Raw genomic sequence first — 15,611 nt, 5'->3', positions numbered from 1 at the left:
AGATAATGTCCTTAGAAAAATATTTTAGTTGATATTTATGACTGAGAAAATTGTATCTAAAACAAACTGAAAACAATAAAACAATAATTTAAAATTTTATAAACGTTTTTATAATATAAAATCTAGGAACAAGTTGATATCAAAAATTTTAAAGATTATTTCAATACTGTAAAATAAATAAAAATATGTTTTTGTCGTTTTTCCTATTGATTTCATAAATATTTTTTTTTTCAGAAAATGCCTGATAAAGTTATTCCTACTTATGAATCTAGATTATGTGGAAGATGAAATTCATTCATTTCATGTTTTTACCAAATCAATGGTATTTAATGGTATTTATGACAATTTATGTTACTTCTAATATTCAATGAAACTGCTACTGTCAACAGGACGAAGCAAGATATCAATCATATGAATTACATATAAATTTAATCGTAAAAACTAAGTAGGCATAACAAAATATTTCAGTGCGTTGTACCAAATCAAGCAATCACCTTGAAATTTAAATCAATGTTAAATGAAAATTCTTTGTTAAAGGAATTCACCGTCGCCAAAATAAAGGAACACAGCATACATACCACGAAGACACTTACTCTCAGGTGCCTAATAAAATGGAGGGTGCGTCTGAATAAATGGGGGTGGGGCCTTAGACGTGGGTGGGGGGGGGTCGGAAAAATCTTAATTTTAATAAACGGGGGGTTATTAACCGGGGGATGGGAAATTGTACCTCTCAATACCAAAAAATAAGTTAATTTAGAGCAAAATGAGGGATTCTTTTTTTTTTACAGTCGAAAATATTTTCAAAAAGTTACTAAACGGGGGACCTTAAAAAGGTCTGGGGGTTCGGCAAAAAAATTGAAAAATTAACAAGCGGGGGCTGTTTATTAAGCACCTGAGAGTATTTTTTAAACATCCAATTGAATCCGCCATTTTTTCTCCTTTTTCTCAATTCTTTACGATATGCCAACTCCGAAGGTCAACCCCTTGTTTACACATAATATTAACCATACAACATCTTCATACAATTAATACACATCACCAGGTTACACCAAAACAACAGTAGCCAGGGTCAGGTCGTTGAGCCTTTCATATTTTTCAGTTTCTCCATTTCTCGGCGTACAGTCACACGAAAACCTTTAGAAATTGGTAACAGAGGAAATTGAGGATTGTTATCAGAATTTGTTGACGAACTGGCGCCTTCCATTGATAACCAATGCTCCATACGCTGAATAAATCTAAGAGAAAAATAACGAAAAATCACTACAAAACAATCAAACTTCGAGTTTAAAATGTTCGAGTAAGGCTTTTGACATACGTCCTCAACGGCCGTAAAGGATCCTTTTTCAGTTTTTTTTCAACTGCGTGAAATTTTTCCGTACAACTACAAACATATGGATCTTGAATATGTCCAGTCGAATGATACAAAATGCCCCAAACCTTAAAAAATCTGCCATCTTGCATCATCAAAATCACGAATACGCTTAGTTGGAGCCCAAAAAATGATACGTTTTATTGAAAAGTCCATGCAGTTTTGAAGAAACTGAAATAGGGACCCTTTACAGTCCTTGAGTCTATATTAAATTTAGACAGTAAGTCATCTGGAAGGAAACGTTAAGCAGTCCTCTGGTAATTCATAAATTTCAAAGCTGCACAAAACCAGTACTGTGTTTTCTTGTTGTTCAACGTTGAGCTGAGAGGGAATGAAGCCAAAACTAACATACCGGGGTAGCTTTTCTTGGAAATGCTGTCGAATTTCATCTTGAAAAACTTTTGGTGGTCTTTGTATCATGTTTCTTAAGCTTTCGATCATTTTGATGAGTGCCATTTCATTATACACGCGACTGTTTTCTTTTCCTTCTACAGTGCCCCTTTGTTTCTCGTATCCAGCCTCGTTGAAGTATGGCTCAGCGTTCAGAATAAGACCTAGAAAGAATAAAAAAGAGCAATTTCAAGTAAAGTATTTAAAAAGTTTGTATTTAATTTTGTCGGCCTACAGTTTAATTCTAAAATGAGATTACCAGGATGGTTTCAGATTCAACTACATTTTGGGGTCATTGTACTGTAAGTATTTTGGAATAAAGTAGCCTATGAAAATAAAGGATAAATTTAAGATCAGCGTTTACGGGCACAGCAGAATATTTAAAAACAGAGGCATTTCATCTTAATAGAAGTAATTTTGGCGAGGAGTAAAAAGCGTGAAATCCCCGAAAATAAGACACATTAAGGGATTTTACGCAAAAGAAGTTTTATGAAAATCGATATTGAGTAATGTTTTGAGAGCATGACTTTGGGAACTGAATTTCAGAATTAATGCTTGGCCCAGGCGGCCCTATTTAGATAAGTTTAGCTATGCTAGTCGTTCCCTTGCTTCCAGAAAACTCTTAATAAACCTCTCCCCAGTGTTATCATCACATGATCATTTTTGTTGAGCTATATGCTGGTAAAGTCACGTAAAGGATGACCAAAATTTTAACATTAGCTGTCACCTAATTTTCTGTTTTATCAATTTCCAAACTTTTAAGATTCCCTATTACCAACCTTGAATAGACAAGAGTAATTGATGAACGGTCGACTTCGATGTCCATGTTTCATTCCCTTTACCAGTCCAAGTGCCCAACAAACTAACGCACACTTTCCCCTCCTGATACAAGTTCGGATTGAGGCGGTCTGTACAGAAGGCGTGGTAATGAACATTGGGCGGATCGATTGGATAATTATCCGGGTATTGCAAGTCGAAAACAAATAGACCATCTTCGTATGGTGTACCAACTGGACCGGTGATCAAAATACTGAGCAAGTCCTGCGAATTAAAAGAGAGACAGAAAGATGTAGTGTGTCATGCATAAAAGATATTTCAAGTACATTACTCGAGATGCAGGAAATGAGTGGCGTTAAATCTTATATATGAGATCTGCTCTCTAGTCTTCGCCTATGCTTTATTGATCAAGATGTGTCTAGTAACTACATAAATATTTTTACACTTTGGACGAATTTCAGTTAAAGCTACTCCAGTATTGTAGAAAATACAAAAAGGGTCAAGTCTAGCTAATAAGGATGAGCCTTAACAAGGGGGGAAGGCTCGTGCAGTTTTATTCTTCCGGCTTGTTTGTCAAGGTTCAGGACTGGTTTTACTTACTATGCGATCTTGAAAGGACTTGACAATAATACCAGGTGGTAAGTGTGACCTCATCAGTCTCATATCTTTCATAATAGCAGCATTGTATTTCCTTGGGTTAATGGGAAGACACGTGGTACTGTAGAACTGATGTGATTGGTCGGCTTGTTCGAGCGTTTGAAAACATGATTTCGTTGCTGAATAGATGAAAGATTATGACATACACAGTCGACACGCTCTAAGTCATAGTCCGTGTAAAAAACCCTGGTCTGAAAGCCTATTATTTTAACTTTTTGTTAGCTTTGTGCTTTGTTAATATCAAAAGATAAAAATCAATTTGCTCAGTTTTATTTGTTTCAGCAGACAAAATATATAGTTTTGGGTGTCTATCGCGAAAATTTTAGTTTCCCGAGTTTCCCGGGAATTGAAATTTTCGTAATAGTATGTCCGTAATAGTCAAGAGAATTGAAAGAATTTTGGCTCAATCGAAAAAATAATAACCACTTTCAACAAAAAATTAGTTCCTAGAAAATAAGTTCGCTTAAAAGATTCCTTACCTTCGTCTGGGCTCATATCCGTCGGTTCGTCATCGATGCTCTGACGTTGTGGCGCCGAAATTTGTTCATTTTGAGCTTGTTGATTGACAGGTGCGAAGAAATGTCTGTCGAGAGCATTCATAAATTCAACTGTCCGCCTGTTCATCCCAATCACGTGATCTTCGCTTAAGGGCGTCTCGTTCGATGTCTTTGGAAAAACAAAAGAGAAAAACACACATGAGAGCATGGCAGAAAAAAACGAAAAAGATTCTAGGAGCTAATGACTTGACTGGTTAGTTGATACTTAAGGAAACACGATTCAGATTTCAATTTAAAGGTCGGCCTCCACTAGCGCGAGCTGCGATTGCACGTTTTGGCTTTAATCCTTTTTGCTTGGAAAAAAAGATTACGTCATAAAAATGTAGCGCACTCGTCAGATCGCACCAATGGAGTTGCTTCATTTTTCTTGTGACCATAAGCGTGGAAGCATTGCTCCTCGATTGCAGCGCGCGCAAGTGGAGACCGGCCTTTAAGCAAAACCGTCTCAAGGATGTGTGAAGTTCCGAGAATATGGTCTCATCACAATCCAAATTGGAAAAGATCAAAAAAGTAGTAACTAAGAACCTCTATGGGCAGCTGTGTTGTTTCCTCGGGTGCTCCTACAACAACATCCGTGGCGGTGTTTGGAATGAGGGCGTTCAACGAGCGTTGAATGACGTCTTCCAGAGGGGAGAGTTGGTTTCTCAGCTCCGCTCCAGTATCACTCGTTTCACTGGATGTCTCCCATTCACCATCGTCTGAAGTGAGAAAGATAAGGAAGGATGGATGGAAGATGGAAGGATGAGGACGATTTTTATCTTTAGAAAGATAAAAACTTTAATACTATCCCAAGGGATAAAACTTTTCATAGTTGATATGACGAAATGAATCTTTCTAAAGATATTACTCTAAAGCTAATCTGCGTACTTTTAAAGTTCATTCGCTTTAAGTGTGGAGTGAACTCTTTATCGTTACATTGTGGAAACCATGCCAGTATCATTAGTATATTTACACTTAGATACTTAGATGGTTTCCACATGTTAGTAAGAAGTACACACTTAAAGCGAATGGAACTTTTTAGGCAGTGCCGATATTGGCATGCTCTTTAGATCAAAGTCGTAAATTTTAGCTTCTTTCGTCATTAGTATGGACTTTTTCTAATTTGAAAATGCACAAACGCCTTATACAAATGCATAAGCGAGGTTAAGCACGGGTTTATTTTGACCAGAAAGTGCGATACCGTAAGCCTGTACATAACTTGCCAAAGCAAACAATGCAAGTGAAATCTTATGTACAAGCCTACGATATTGCATTGAACGGTCTAAATAAATAAACACTTGCTTAACCTCGCTAGAATTTCAAGTAAGAGTGCCGCAAAATAACGACCATCGAAAATAATGGAAATTTGCGTACCATCTTCTGGGAATTCGTCCAAATCACCCATGATGACGTCATCATCAAATTCGCCATCGTCATCATAATCGTGTTCACTTCCGTCCCAATCATCCTGAAGAAAAAGAGGAGGTTATTTACCGCTCGTCCTGATTACCCATGATTCCTTTCGGCCATGGAGTGGTCGCTTGACCAATCAGAAGCTTCGCGGGTTTTCGAGAACAATAGCAGCAATATATTTTTCGATATTCACTTTTTTTTACTTGGAAGAGCTTAAAGCACGCCATCTAGCTTTTCGGGCTTTATAAATCCATGTCTGTTTCGTAAGTAATCTTAACAATATAGATCCCTAAGATGATTAAAGTGGGTTGGTTGAAATATTTCCACCCATTATTGTACCTGATTAATGGAGTACAATTCACTTGGAATGATACTTGAACGTCTTTTATCGATCCATACAACGTCCACACGGCCGTCAGAATTTACTTGAATAACCTGCAAAAAGACCGAGAGAAAATCTTTAACCTTGGTCTTGGTAAATCATCCAATCGCTTCTAATAACTGTCTTGGTAATCGATCTTGGTAAATTTAGCAAATGGTGGCAAATTGCCCATTCGCTTTTGGTTTGTAATGTTAAATGTTAATAGCGAGGTTAAGCAAGTGCTTATTTAGACCGTTCAATGCGATATCGTAGGCCTGTACATAAGATTTAAATTGCATGGTGTGCTTTGGCAAGTTATGTACAGGCCTAAGGTATCGCACTTTACGTTCAAAATAAACCCGTGCCTAACCTCGATAATGTTAATGTATATATTCTTTAAAGTCGAAAAATGTGTACAAATCTGTGTACTAGCTTTTAAAGCTAATAGAGTTCGACTGCCTATTTACAAAATGAATCATTCATCATCGTCCAATCGCTGACGATTTATTCTGTAGTGTATTTTGGTTTAATTCTAAGATATTTTTGTTTGATTTTGTAATTTTTTAACGATGCGTAGTTTTGTTCTTGGGCTTCCTCTTACGCGCCAGTTAAAGTCTTTATTGTTATTGTTTTTGCTCAGTTTCTCTGTTTTGGTATCGTGTGGGATAAACTTTTAAGGGAATTAATCTACAACTACGCTGACATGTTAAAAAAGAAATACACAGTACGAATATTAAAAACTGAGACCAAGTATTTATTTTAAAGATAAACTTGAGATTGTTTAAAATGATTACAATTACGGAATCCTAAAAAAATATGATTCCGGACAAAACATAAATCTCGTAGATACGAAAGTCTCATAATAATTATCGCGTCATCTCGAAGTTTATTGGAAAAATGAAGGAAAACAACGAAAACCCGAAAACTGAAGATCTGAATTAAAAAATGGACAAACCTGGCCTACAGACGATAGTCTGTTCGCATTGCCTGATTCATCTTTCGCACCTTGGTATATGGCAAACTTATCGGTAGGGCTCAACCGGACTACAATGTCACCCGGGCGGAATGAGAAGTCCGGATGATACGTGATATCATATACGGATACGTCTTCTTCAATTTTTTCTTCCACCGTGACAGCAGTTGGATCATTAGTGTAGTAAAGCCAACGGACGTTGCATATGCGACCGGTAAAATCGGCCGTTTGGACGACTCCGTATTTTGTGACTTCTTGGGCTTCTGCATCTACTACAAGAAATGAAAATAACAATCAGATGTGGATTAGCTTTCACGTGGAATAGATAAAATTTTCACCTGGTAGCTTTCATTTTCCTAGAGGTTTTACATAATACATCCGGATTTAGATTTTCGAGCGAAAGCCAATTCTCGTGAAATTTGTCAATACTCGCAAAAAATTAATGTACGCGAAATTCATTTATGTATTTATTTATTCTTAATACTCAATTTTAAACTTCTCCGCGTTGAACAACAAAAGTTTTTCCCTTAAATGTTCGGGAAAAAGGGTTGGGCATAATAAAACATTTTTCCACTTTAGATTTATATCAGATGTCCAACAAAATAAGTGCCAGAGATGGGACAGAACTTTTCGCTTTTGCATGATTCCCTCTTTCGTCTAGCAAAGCAAAAAAGCAACGCAAGTTATTCATGTTTTTGCTAAGCTACGTAACTTCCGTGATAATGGAAGTTAATCTTCGAATTACTAGAGGCGATCCCTTTACAAATCGAACATTTGTTTTCATAATGGCGAAAGTCACTTAAAAACATGAAAAACCTTTATATACCTCTTTTGTCGATGACATAATCCCCAGGGAAGAATTCCAATTCGTCCAGGTTTTCGGAAGGAAATAGATCAGTTGACGCGACGTTTGACGTAAATGTGCCGTCTTGCCATTCGACGTTGGCTACAGTACGCGTTCGGCATACTTCGACGCATATTTTGTTTCCCGCTTCAATATTGACAAAAGGACGATATCTGCTAGAATTAGATAAGGAGATTACGAGTGCATTTTAACAACCATTGTTACAATATGTTAGAAATGAAATGAAAACTGAAAAAGTAAATTTTTTCAAGTTACTTTAATTAGAATTAAAATATAAGGGATAGGTGACACGCGTGCTTTTGAACTTTAATGCTATGCATAAAGTCATGTTATATTATTTCAATAGAAAAAGTTATTTGTATCAAACCTTTTTCTTTTCTTCTGTAAATGTGAGTATCTTTTCTTCCTCGAACGTGAACCGCCTCTACGCCCACTACCGTTCGAAGGCGTACTTCCTAGACTGTTTGATTTTGGCTGAGAGGTAGAGTTGAGGGCGGAGGGCGTTTCACTACCATAATCACTGTCCTCCTCCATAGCTTCAATGTCTGCACCCTCATCGGTATCTTCATCGTCGGTTTGCGTTGTTTCACACGCTGCAGCTTTGGAAATAATTTAAAAGTGAAAAGTCATTTACCAGTCTCGTCTTTAGTTAATTCTACACTTATTTTACAATCATAAACTGTAAAATTAAATCATGACAACTAGAGAAACACCCCACCTTGTCTTCAAGATCGATACTTTCTCATAAAACAGATCCTTTAACTTGGTTTACAAGAAAGGAGACCAAAAACAAGCGAATTTCACTAACACCAGTATTCTATTAAAAAGATATAAGATGTTCCTTTCACCTGCAGCCCCAGCACCTGTCCTTTTAGTAACGACCGAAGTGTTTGCTGGCACTTTTGTTGGCTTTAGAAACTTGACATTTTCTTCTGTTAAGACATAAAAAGCTTTGTCGCCGACTTGTAAATGAGCTTCCTTGAAGTGTTTGAGTTGTGATACGTCTGCACTGGAAAATATAGTTTTAAGGATTTGAAGTTAGAGAGAGGATTCGAAACAGAGAAATTTGTCTAGTATCTGACCCAGGAAAATTATATGTTTTCACATTGAATGATTATTCTTAATAAATGAGATGTCAAAATGAGATTTTAGAAAACGATCCATTATCTATCCTAAACTTTCCTGATATCAAATTCAACAACTCAACAAGAAGTAACATCTTTACATGTAAAGAAACCTGAATATAGTACCAAACAAAGGATGAGCACAGTTTAATACCTTTGTAGATCTTGATAGGATAGAATATTACTTGGTTGGACAATAGATTCGTCCAGATCACCAGAGTAGCCGCTGACATGCCATTCCACATCAACTGAAGATACTTCAACCTGCAAATAGAGAAACAGAGAACTGATAACAGTCGATAATTTATGATAAATCAACAGAAGCTACGGAAAAAACAAGAATTGAGTGATGTTGGGGGATATAAAAGATGAAGCGAAAATACTGTAGAGTCTTTTTTGTATTGACTGAGTCTGATCGACAGACTGACAAGATATTATGACACTTCTATATCATACCTGATACTTCGACCTGCTAATACCCCTTATTAATGATAATTCAACAGAAGCTACGGAAAAACATTCAGTGGCCATTGAATGCAGCCAAAGTAACTGTAGATCCTTTTTTTTAGAGTTTGATCAACAATAATATTACAGCACTTTTTTATCATACAAGTTGTTTCGAGAAGAGATAGCTCCATTTCTTTTGAAAAATGACGGATATGAAAGAAGAGATATTTCCATGTGGAAAGTCTACATTAATGAAATCAGTCGGAAGAAAGAAGCTAATTTAATGGTGCTTCGCATACAATTGTTAAGTAATTACTGCATTTTCCAGCCTTACTTTCTCAAATTGACAGTGAATAATTAGCTACCTTTTCAACAATAGCTTTGACACTTCTCTGATTGCCAAGAATAGGTTTCACACCAGAGATATATTTCGCTTCTTTGAAAGCTCTTGGCGCTCCTTGTACTTGTTGGCCAGGGTAAAAGTCAGGACAGTAAAAAGTCGAATCTTCATCTCTTTGATCAGTTATGTCTACAAGGTCTGCAATGTCCTCTCCAGATATGATACATCTACAGTAATAGAAAATAACATATTATGTTTTTTTGTTCCTGGTTCACATAGACATAAATGTTAGGGAGTTTTTAAAAATTGGGAAGTTGTAGAGATATGAATCTAATCAATTATTCTATTTTCTTTATTTTGACAAAAATCTTCACGAAAACAATTAGTAGGGGGAAATTTGTTCGTTTTTTTGAGGTTGCTCGACTTTTTTAGTCAAAGCACTTGTTATACATTTTTGGAAAGCTAAGGGGTAGGGGAATCAAAATAACTTGGGTGCCAATTTTTTTTGGTGTGATTTTCGGACAAATACGACGGTCTCAGGCAAAAATCATAGGGTGAAAAATTAATGAAAATTTCAGCTTGAGAAAACGAAGACCTGTTGTATATTTTTGGAAAGCTCTCAAAAAATTAAGATTAGTGATATATTGCGAGTATAGGTGATTTCTTTACCTAACTCGAGATATTAATCCTTAAAAACAGTGTTTTTCAGTGTTTTTCAGCCAGAAACAGCTGTTTTGTCCAGTTTTTGCGCTTTCGGAAGCTCAATATCTCGAGTTAGGTACTGAAATCACCTATACTCTATTTTACAAATTTCCCCCTACTAAATGATCTGATGATTAATCAAAAATACAAAGCTTTTCAAATCAGTTTCAGCAAAGTTTTTGCCACCAATTATTTTGATGCTGATAATACAAAAGGATTGAAATTAACACCCTAATCAAGCTCCAAGAACATTGAAATGGCTGTATAGCGGATTGTGGCTCTAATTAGATGTGACAGAGTCGAGCTTTCTCTTCAATACAATATATTCAAATGATAAGGATAGACACTCTGCTGGAGAAAAAAGAAATAAAAACACAAATTTATCTGACCGCTTTTCGTGGTCAAAAATTCCTAGTTCATGTTTAGAAACTCTTTGGATTGTTATCAACAAAAATTCTTTCTGATGATGATTGATTTTCATATCCAGATATATCTGTAAAAGCTGGCATTTTGAATGTTGTTTTATACCTTGCTTTGTTCTTCAAAACCAGGGTTAGTGTGTAGTGGACTTCCTGAATGTTCCCAAGCCAAGGACCCTTTACAATGGCATTTGACTCTCTATACTCCTATATACACAAAATATAAAAATAACATAATTAAAACTGTTTTAGTTATTTAAAACTACAAAAGTGAAGAGAAAGTACAGATTCTCAGTTTATAGTTTCCTTAAAACTTGCAATAACAAAATTCAAATAAAAATGTAAATGAAGAGCTCTGTACACTGATCATCAATGGATCTGATATGAATTTTAAAAGTTCTCACTCAGTCACCTAGGGGTATGGCTTATATAAGGATACTTACACTTAATGGTAAAAGATTTTCTGCATTAATATTTTTTACGATTTGGTTGGTGCCAACAATCTGAAGATCTACGTACACTTGAACATTTTTAACTGTAGCTTTTTGAATACCATTTGATTTATTTGACCATCGTACAATATGTCCAGGCATAACTGCTCGGTCAACCAATTCAACCTAAATTTTGCAGGAATGATAAGCATTATGAAAAGTTGTAATAACAAGGAATGACTATGTTGACACTTGTGACGATGTCGTAATTGATAAAAATCAGTTATTACTCAGGTCATAATGAAATATGTGATTATAAGGGACATCAAGTCTTTTTCTTAAGAAATTTTTTTGAACAATTATTAACTTTAAAAGAAAACTTTTTCTTACAGTGCTTTCGTTGACAACTTCAGTATCTTTATCGTTCCATTTTGAATTCATGGAGTACCATCCAATTTCAACTTTTCCTTTTTCAAGTTTTTCTTCTTCGTCTTCATCTTCAAAAGAATCATCACTTTCATCATCTTGGTAATATGCCCTTGTGACAATGCCAAGCTGCTTTTTATTGTTTCTTGTCTGTATCAAATCTTCCTCAAATATACCTATGATGAAAAGATGTTTTGATCAACTTTTAAAAAACATGTTTTGATAATAGAATTTGGGCTTTTCGTCTGCCCATTTTGATTATAATATGCAGATACAATGGCAATAAATTCTGGGTGGTGAAATTTCATAGGAAAATAAAAATGGGGAAAAATATACTTTATTTCTCTATGACTTTCTTCTCTAATTTCTTCCTTTTATCTAAACTTTTAACTTAGCTATTTTTATTACTGATTACAGTTTGTCTCATGCTTTCCTTTTAATACAAACACTTTTCAATGTGCGACAAACGAGTTACCCATACGTGGTGAATACCTAGGATAATTTTTAATGAAAGAGTTCATCACCGTTTATGACAAACAGTTTAAAAAGAAAACCATTTGCGAAAACTACAAGATATAAAACCATACACAAAGAATGCTTTTGCTTGTAACACAAAGAAACACAAGGTACGTTCTTTACTTTAGTTACATTTTGATTTCCAGATGATAAAACCAAACTCTACTAGAGTAGGATTGTTTCTTTCTGTACTTCCTCTACTTTCTTCCAGCACTCTAGCACTGGAATCCTCGTCCTACTTTTGTATAAATTGTTTTTTACTACTCATCATCTACTCATCATTTTGAATCAGTTGCCAGTTTTCAACGAGGCAGATGTATATTGTGGTATCATATTGTTGAAAAAAGCTGCCCAACCTAGGTCAGAGAAGAAGTTATGGAGAGCAGCATAAGGGACAGGGGGTTGGTACTAAAATCTCAAGCATATAACATGTGTGTAATAAAGGGGTTTTAATGATTTTTTGTTTTGCATACCACCACCTCATTTTAGAGAAGTGGTATTTTAGTACCCATGTACTTAAATTATTAGGGACATTGAGACACAGAGGACAGAGACCACCCAAATGTGTTGTGTCAACTTGTCAGCATTGTAATGATACAAAGGCAAAGATAAAAGAGGACTAGCTTAGTCTAGACTGTTAGTAAGCCTTCCTATATACCTTTTGTCCTGCAGAAAAACCAAAAACATTGATCTTAATCATTTGCTTTCAGTTTCTGTAGCCAAAAGTATGACCCCAAGTAGACACCTTATTTCAATTGTATTTCAAATGAGTTTTTCAATAGAGATGCCACGTGACTCAAACCCCATGTCTTTACGTGACTGAAATCCTGTGTTTTATTGGACTAGAGAAAGGGAAAGTGAAATCTTGCAATCTCATTGGATGAAAAAATATCATGTCCAGACGGTGCGTCAATCCAACAAATTGAACGCAGAATCAATTGAACACAATCGAGCGCAATCAAATAAATGTAATTCAATTGTCAAACGCAATTTAATCTTAATTGAATACCGTTAGTGGTCCTAAATCCGACAGCCCTGTCTAAATCCGACCCCTCAAATAACTGCTATGAAAAAAATCTACGTTTACAAACATTCCCTCTCCAAGTTGAGCAATAAACTATTGCAAGAACTCTGGAAACAAAACATCTAACAAGATGACTATAATGTCAAGACGTCAATTAATGTGACCAATAAAGTGTGAGTTGTAAAAATAATTACCTCTATTATTCTGAATCTGCTGCTCGTGTTTTTAAAACGTTAACAATTTTGTAATAAAAAATTATGTTTTGTATAAGAAGCAATTGTTGTTATTTGGATCAATTGGTTCAGTGTATCAAATCTCTCAGTTTAGTTGACAATTTGGTATCTTCATTGCATCACAGGGAAAGGTTTGTTTTTATTTTAGTTTGTATCTTTGAGAAAGACCTCATCGGATTTAGAACCACTCACGGTATAACCCAGGATAATTGCGATTTAGATCACAATTTTCGTTCAAACTTGTTCTATTGACACTCTGGCCATGTGAATTGAAAGCTTCGGGTTGTAAATTCTGATTGATTTTAAGTTTTTTTTCTTATCTTCTCTCATTTACTTTAATTAGTAGAGGCTTCTTCAATCTTTGGGGAAGGTGAGTCTATAAAAGTTATTTATTTTTCGGTGGAAAAAAAGTGTTCATAAAAAAAGCATTTTTTGTGCTCAAGCAGGTTTGTTTTTCTTCGCAAACTTTTGTCATCAATCTTAAATAGATGAACGAATATTACACTAATGGTTATGATTTTTTCACAGAGCATACCATAGTAAAACTATTTAGTAGTTTGAACTTTTTTACATACTTTCAAAAAGTCAGTTAGTTCTCAAGATACCGTGAGATCGGGTAACTTGCATCAGTGGAGACAAACATGCATAGACCTTTTCGCCTTTCCATCCGCCATCTTGAATTGTATGCAAAAATAGAGGAACGAAAAAGCCGTGGTTGGATTTAGTTGGAAAATATGCAAAACATATGCAAGTTTACACAAAGATTAAAAAGACAACAAAGCATCTTATAAAGAAATATTATAATCATTAGTACAATAAAAGATGGAATTTCTTATAATCCAAAAAGAAATATTTACAGAACAACAAACGCCTTTCAGAAATTTGTTCTTAAAGACATTGCATATTCTGTTTTCCTGCCATTAAAAAATTCCACCAAGACGGAGTACACACATAAAACTTTCAAAAAACGCAAACTGAAAGCAGTGATTATGACGTCATACATTCAGAGGGTTCAGATCAATGTTTTGATTACGGTTCTACTCCCAGGAGAATAATTTACCGTCAGCCGAATAAGGAAATTTCTGTATATACCTTCGCGGGTGATTTTTCAGCTTGAGTTTATGTCTAATGTTATGGTTTTTTGAAGTGCTTGTTCTAAGAGATGAGCGAATTTGATTTCAAAAGAAGCAAATTTTTTAATCTTTCTTCTACAAGATTACACTTTAATATAATAATGCATGTAAGTTTTATATTAATACTCTCTTTTTGCATATGTTTTGCATACTTTCTAAGGGAATTTCACCACGGCAATTCGGCCAGTTCGGCCATCATAATTTTTGCATACAATTCAAAATGGCGGATGGAAAGGCGAAAAGGTCAATCTTTTTTCAAAAAAAGATATATCTTTCGTTATTTTGATAAATTATATACTAAATATTTTACAAATATTTTTATATATATAATAATATTCTAACACCATCAAAGAATTCTCCCTCCAAATTTGAGGTCTCTAGCTACACTAGAAAAAGAAATATGCAAAATTTAAGAAGCATGACAGGAAAATTTCTTTTTTTTCTTTTTTGACACATTTTTCGAATTTTTCCAAGCTATTTTCCTAACCTTTTTTTTGACATTTTTAGTCAAATTTTTTACACTAAAATTTGAATATCTTTACAACCACTTATCCTCTGGAGGCCTATGACCCCTCATTTTCTTTCTTTTTCAAAGCTCTACAAGATAGGATAGATTTTGAAAAAAAAAATCTTCTGGAGTTGCTACTCTAGTCTACTCTAGTCACCCAATCTCAATGTTATATACAGTATATTATTGAAAAGCCAAAACTACAGGGAATTAGACAACCATATGCTACTGTATATCCCATACAGTGTTTATCTAGAGGTCTAAAAAATCAAAAAAAGAAATACAAAACTGCAAAAAAAATATATATCACTTGTGTTCAAAAGTACCAAAATTCCAATTTTTGATGTAGAATTAAATCAAAAAACAGAAACAAAAATAGCTTCATGTAACAATTGATAGACTTACCAAACAGCACGCTGCTATCGTTCTCCTTGACAGTTTCATTTTCAGATTTCTTCCGCATGGCCGCCATGTTGTTTCACTATTCTTGTGGTTTTGGCTTATGAACATTTCGCTGACCTTTTCAAAATAGATATGTGATGTCGTGGTCAAACGCACCCACTCATTTAAATTATTAAAATCAGTTTATTTATTGTGTAGTGTGAGGCCATGACATTTCTAAAATTTTGTAAACAAGCCAAAGCAAAGTGGAGATGAATGAATTTGGAAGAAGTTGGAGAAGTGGTGGAAGATGCTGGAAGCAGAAGAAACGACTCTAGATTGAAGCTGGAGGACCCAGAGAACATAGGTATTGATAGGGATCGATAGAGAATAAGTATCTTGGGGGGAAGGCTTACAGAAATGTCGATGCTGTTTGGAAAGGGATCTACCGTGAAGTCGGGCAACTTTGCATAATCAGTGATCAAACGCAATCGGTCGATTGCATTCGATTTGATTCGACTGGTTCGATCGTCGATTCCGTTCCATTGAGATCGTCTGGCAGTGTGAGGATCTTATCGCGATTCTC

At 35.1% G+C, this 15,611-nt stretch overlaps 1 protein-coding gene across 2 annotated transcripts; it reads right to left on the bottom strand.

The window, feature by feature from the left end:
- Nucleotides 1-783: 783 nt before the first annotated feature.
- LOC136815257 ((E3-independent) E2 ubiquitin-conjugating enzyme UBE2O-like) lies at nucleotides 784-15,159 on the bottom strand. Of its 2 annotated transcripts, none has more exons than XM_067071700.1 (18): nucleotides 15,050-15,159; nucleotides 11,195-11,406; nucleotides 10,817-10,990; nucleotides 10,483-10,580; nucleotides 9,278-9,479; nucleotides 8,620-8,729; nucleotides 8,190-8,350; nucleotides 7,709-7,940; nucleotides 7,303-7,496; nucleotides 6,459-6,748; nucleotides 5,482-5,577; nucleotides 5,104-5,197; nucleotides 4,276-4,448; nucleotides 3,673-3,859; nucleotides 3,137-3,312; nucleotides 2,539-2,800; nucleotides 1,722-1,923; nucleotides 784-1,235 (listed from the first exon to the last, which is right to left on the bottom strand). In XM_067071700.1, the coding sequence occupies exons 1-18, from the start codon at nucleotides 15,114-15,116 to the stop codon at nucleotides 1,070-1,072; spliced, it is 3,096 nt and encodes a 1,031-aa protein (XP_066927801.1). In that variant the 5' UTR covers nucleotides 15,117-15,159; the 3' UTR covers nucleotides 784-1,069. The 2 variants fall into 2 exon arrangements, with proteins under 2 accessions (XP_066927801.1, XP_066927802.1); XM_067071701.1 differs by having other exon boundaries at nucleotides 956-1,235; nucleotides 7,303-7,493.
- Between the last annotated feature and the right edge of the window lie 452 nt (nucleotides 15,160-15,611).

This window comes from Clytia hemisphaerica, unplaced genomic scaffold, assembly GCF_902728285.1.
Source record: "Clytia hemisphaerica strain Z4C2 unplaced genomic scaffold, Clytia hemisphaerica genome assembly, whole genome shotgun sequence".
Classification (NCBI taxonomy): domain Eukaryota; kingdom Metazoa; phylum Cnidaria; class Hydrozoa; order Leptothecata; family Clytiidae; genus Clytia; species Clytia hemisphaerica.
Note: the sequence above shows the minus strand (reverse complement) of the source record. Positions and strands in the feature narration are given on the sequence as shown.

Bases quoted from the DNA above. Each gene is read 5' to 3' on its own strand.
- LOC136815257 (XM_067071700.1), bottom strand. From the start codon at position 15,116: ATGGCGGCCATGCGGAAGAAATCTGAAAATGAAACTGTCAAGGAGAAC. The intron at 10,581-10,816 runs GTAAGTATCCTT...TTGTGTATATAG, and splicing joins AAAATCTTTTACCATTAAGT to GAGTATAGAGAGTCAAATGC. The intron at 7,941-8,189 runs GTGAAAGGAACA...TTATTTCCAAAG, and splicing joins GACAGGTGCTGGGGCTGCAG to CTGCAGCGTGTGAAACAACG.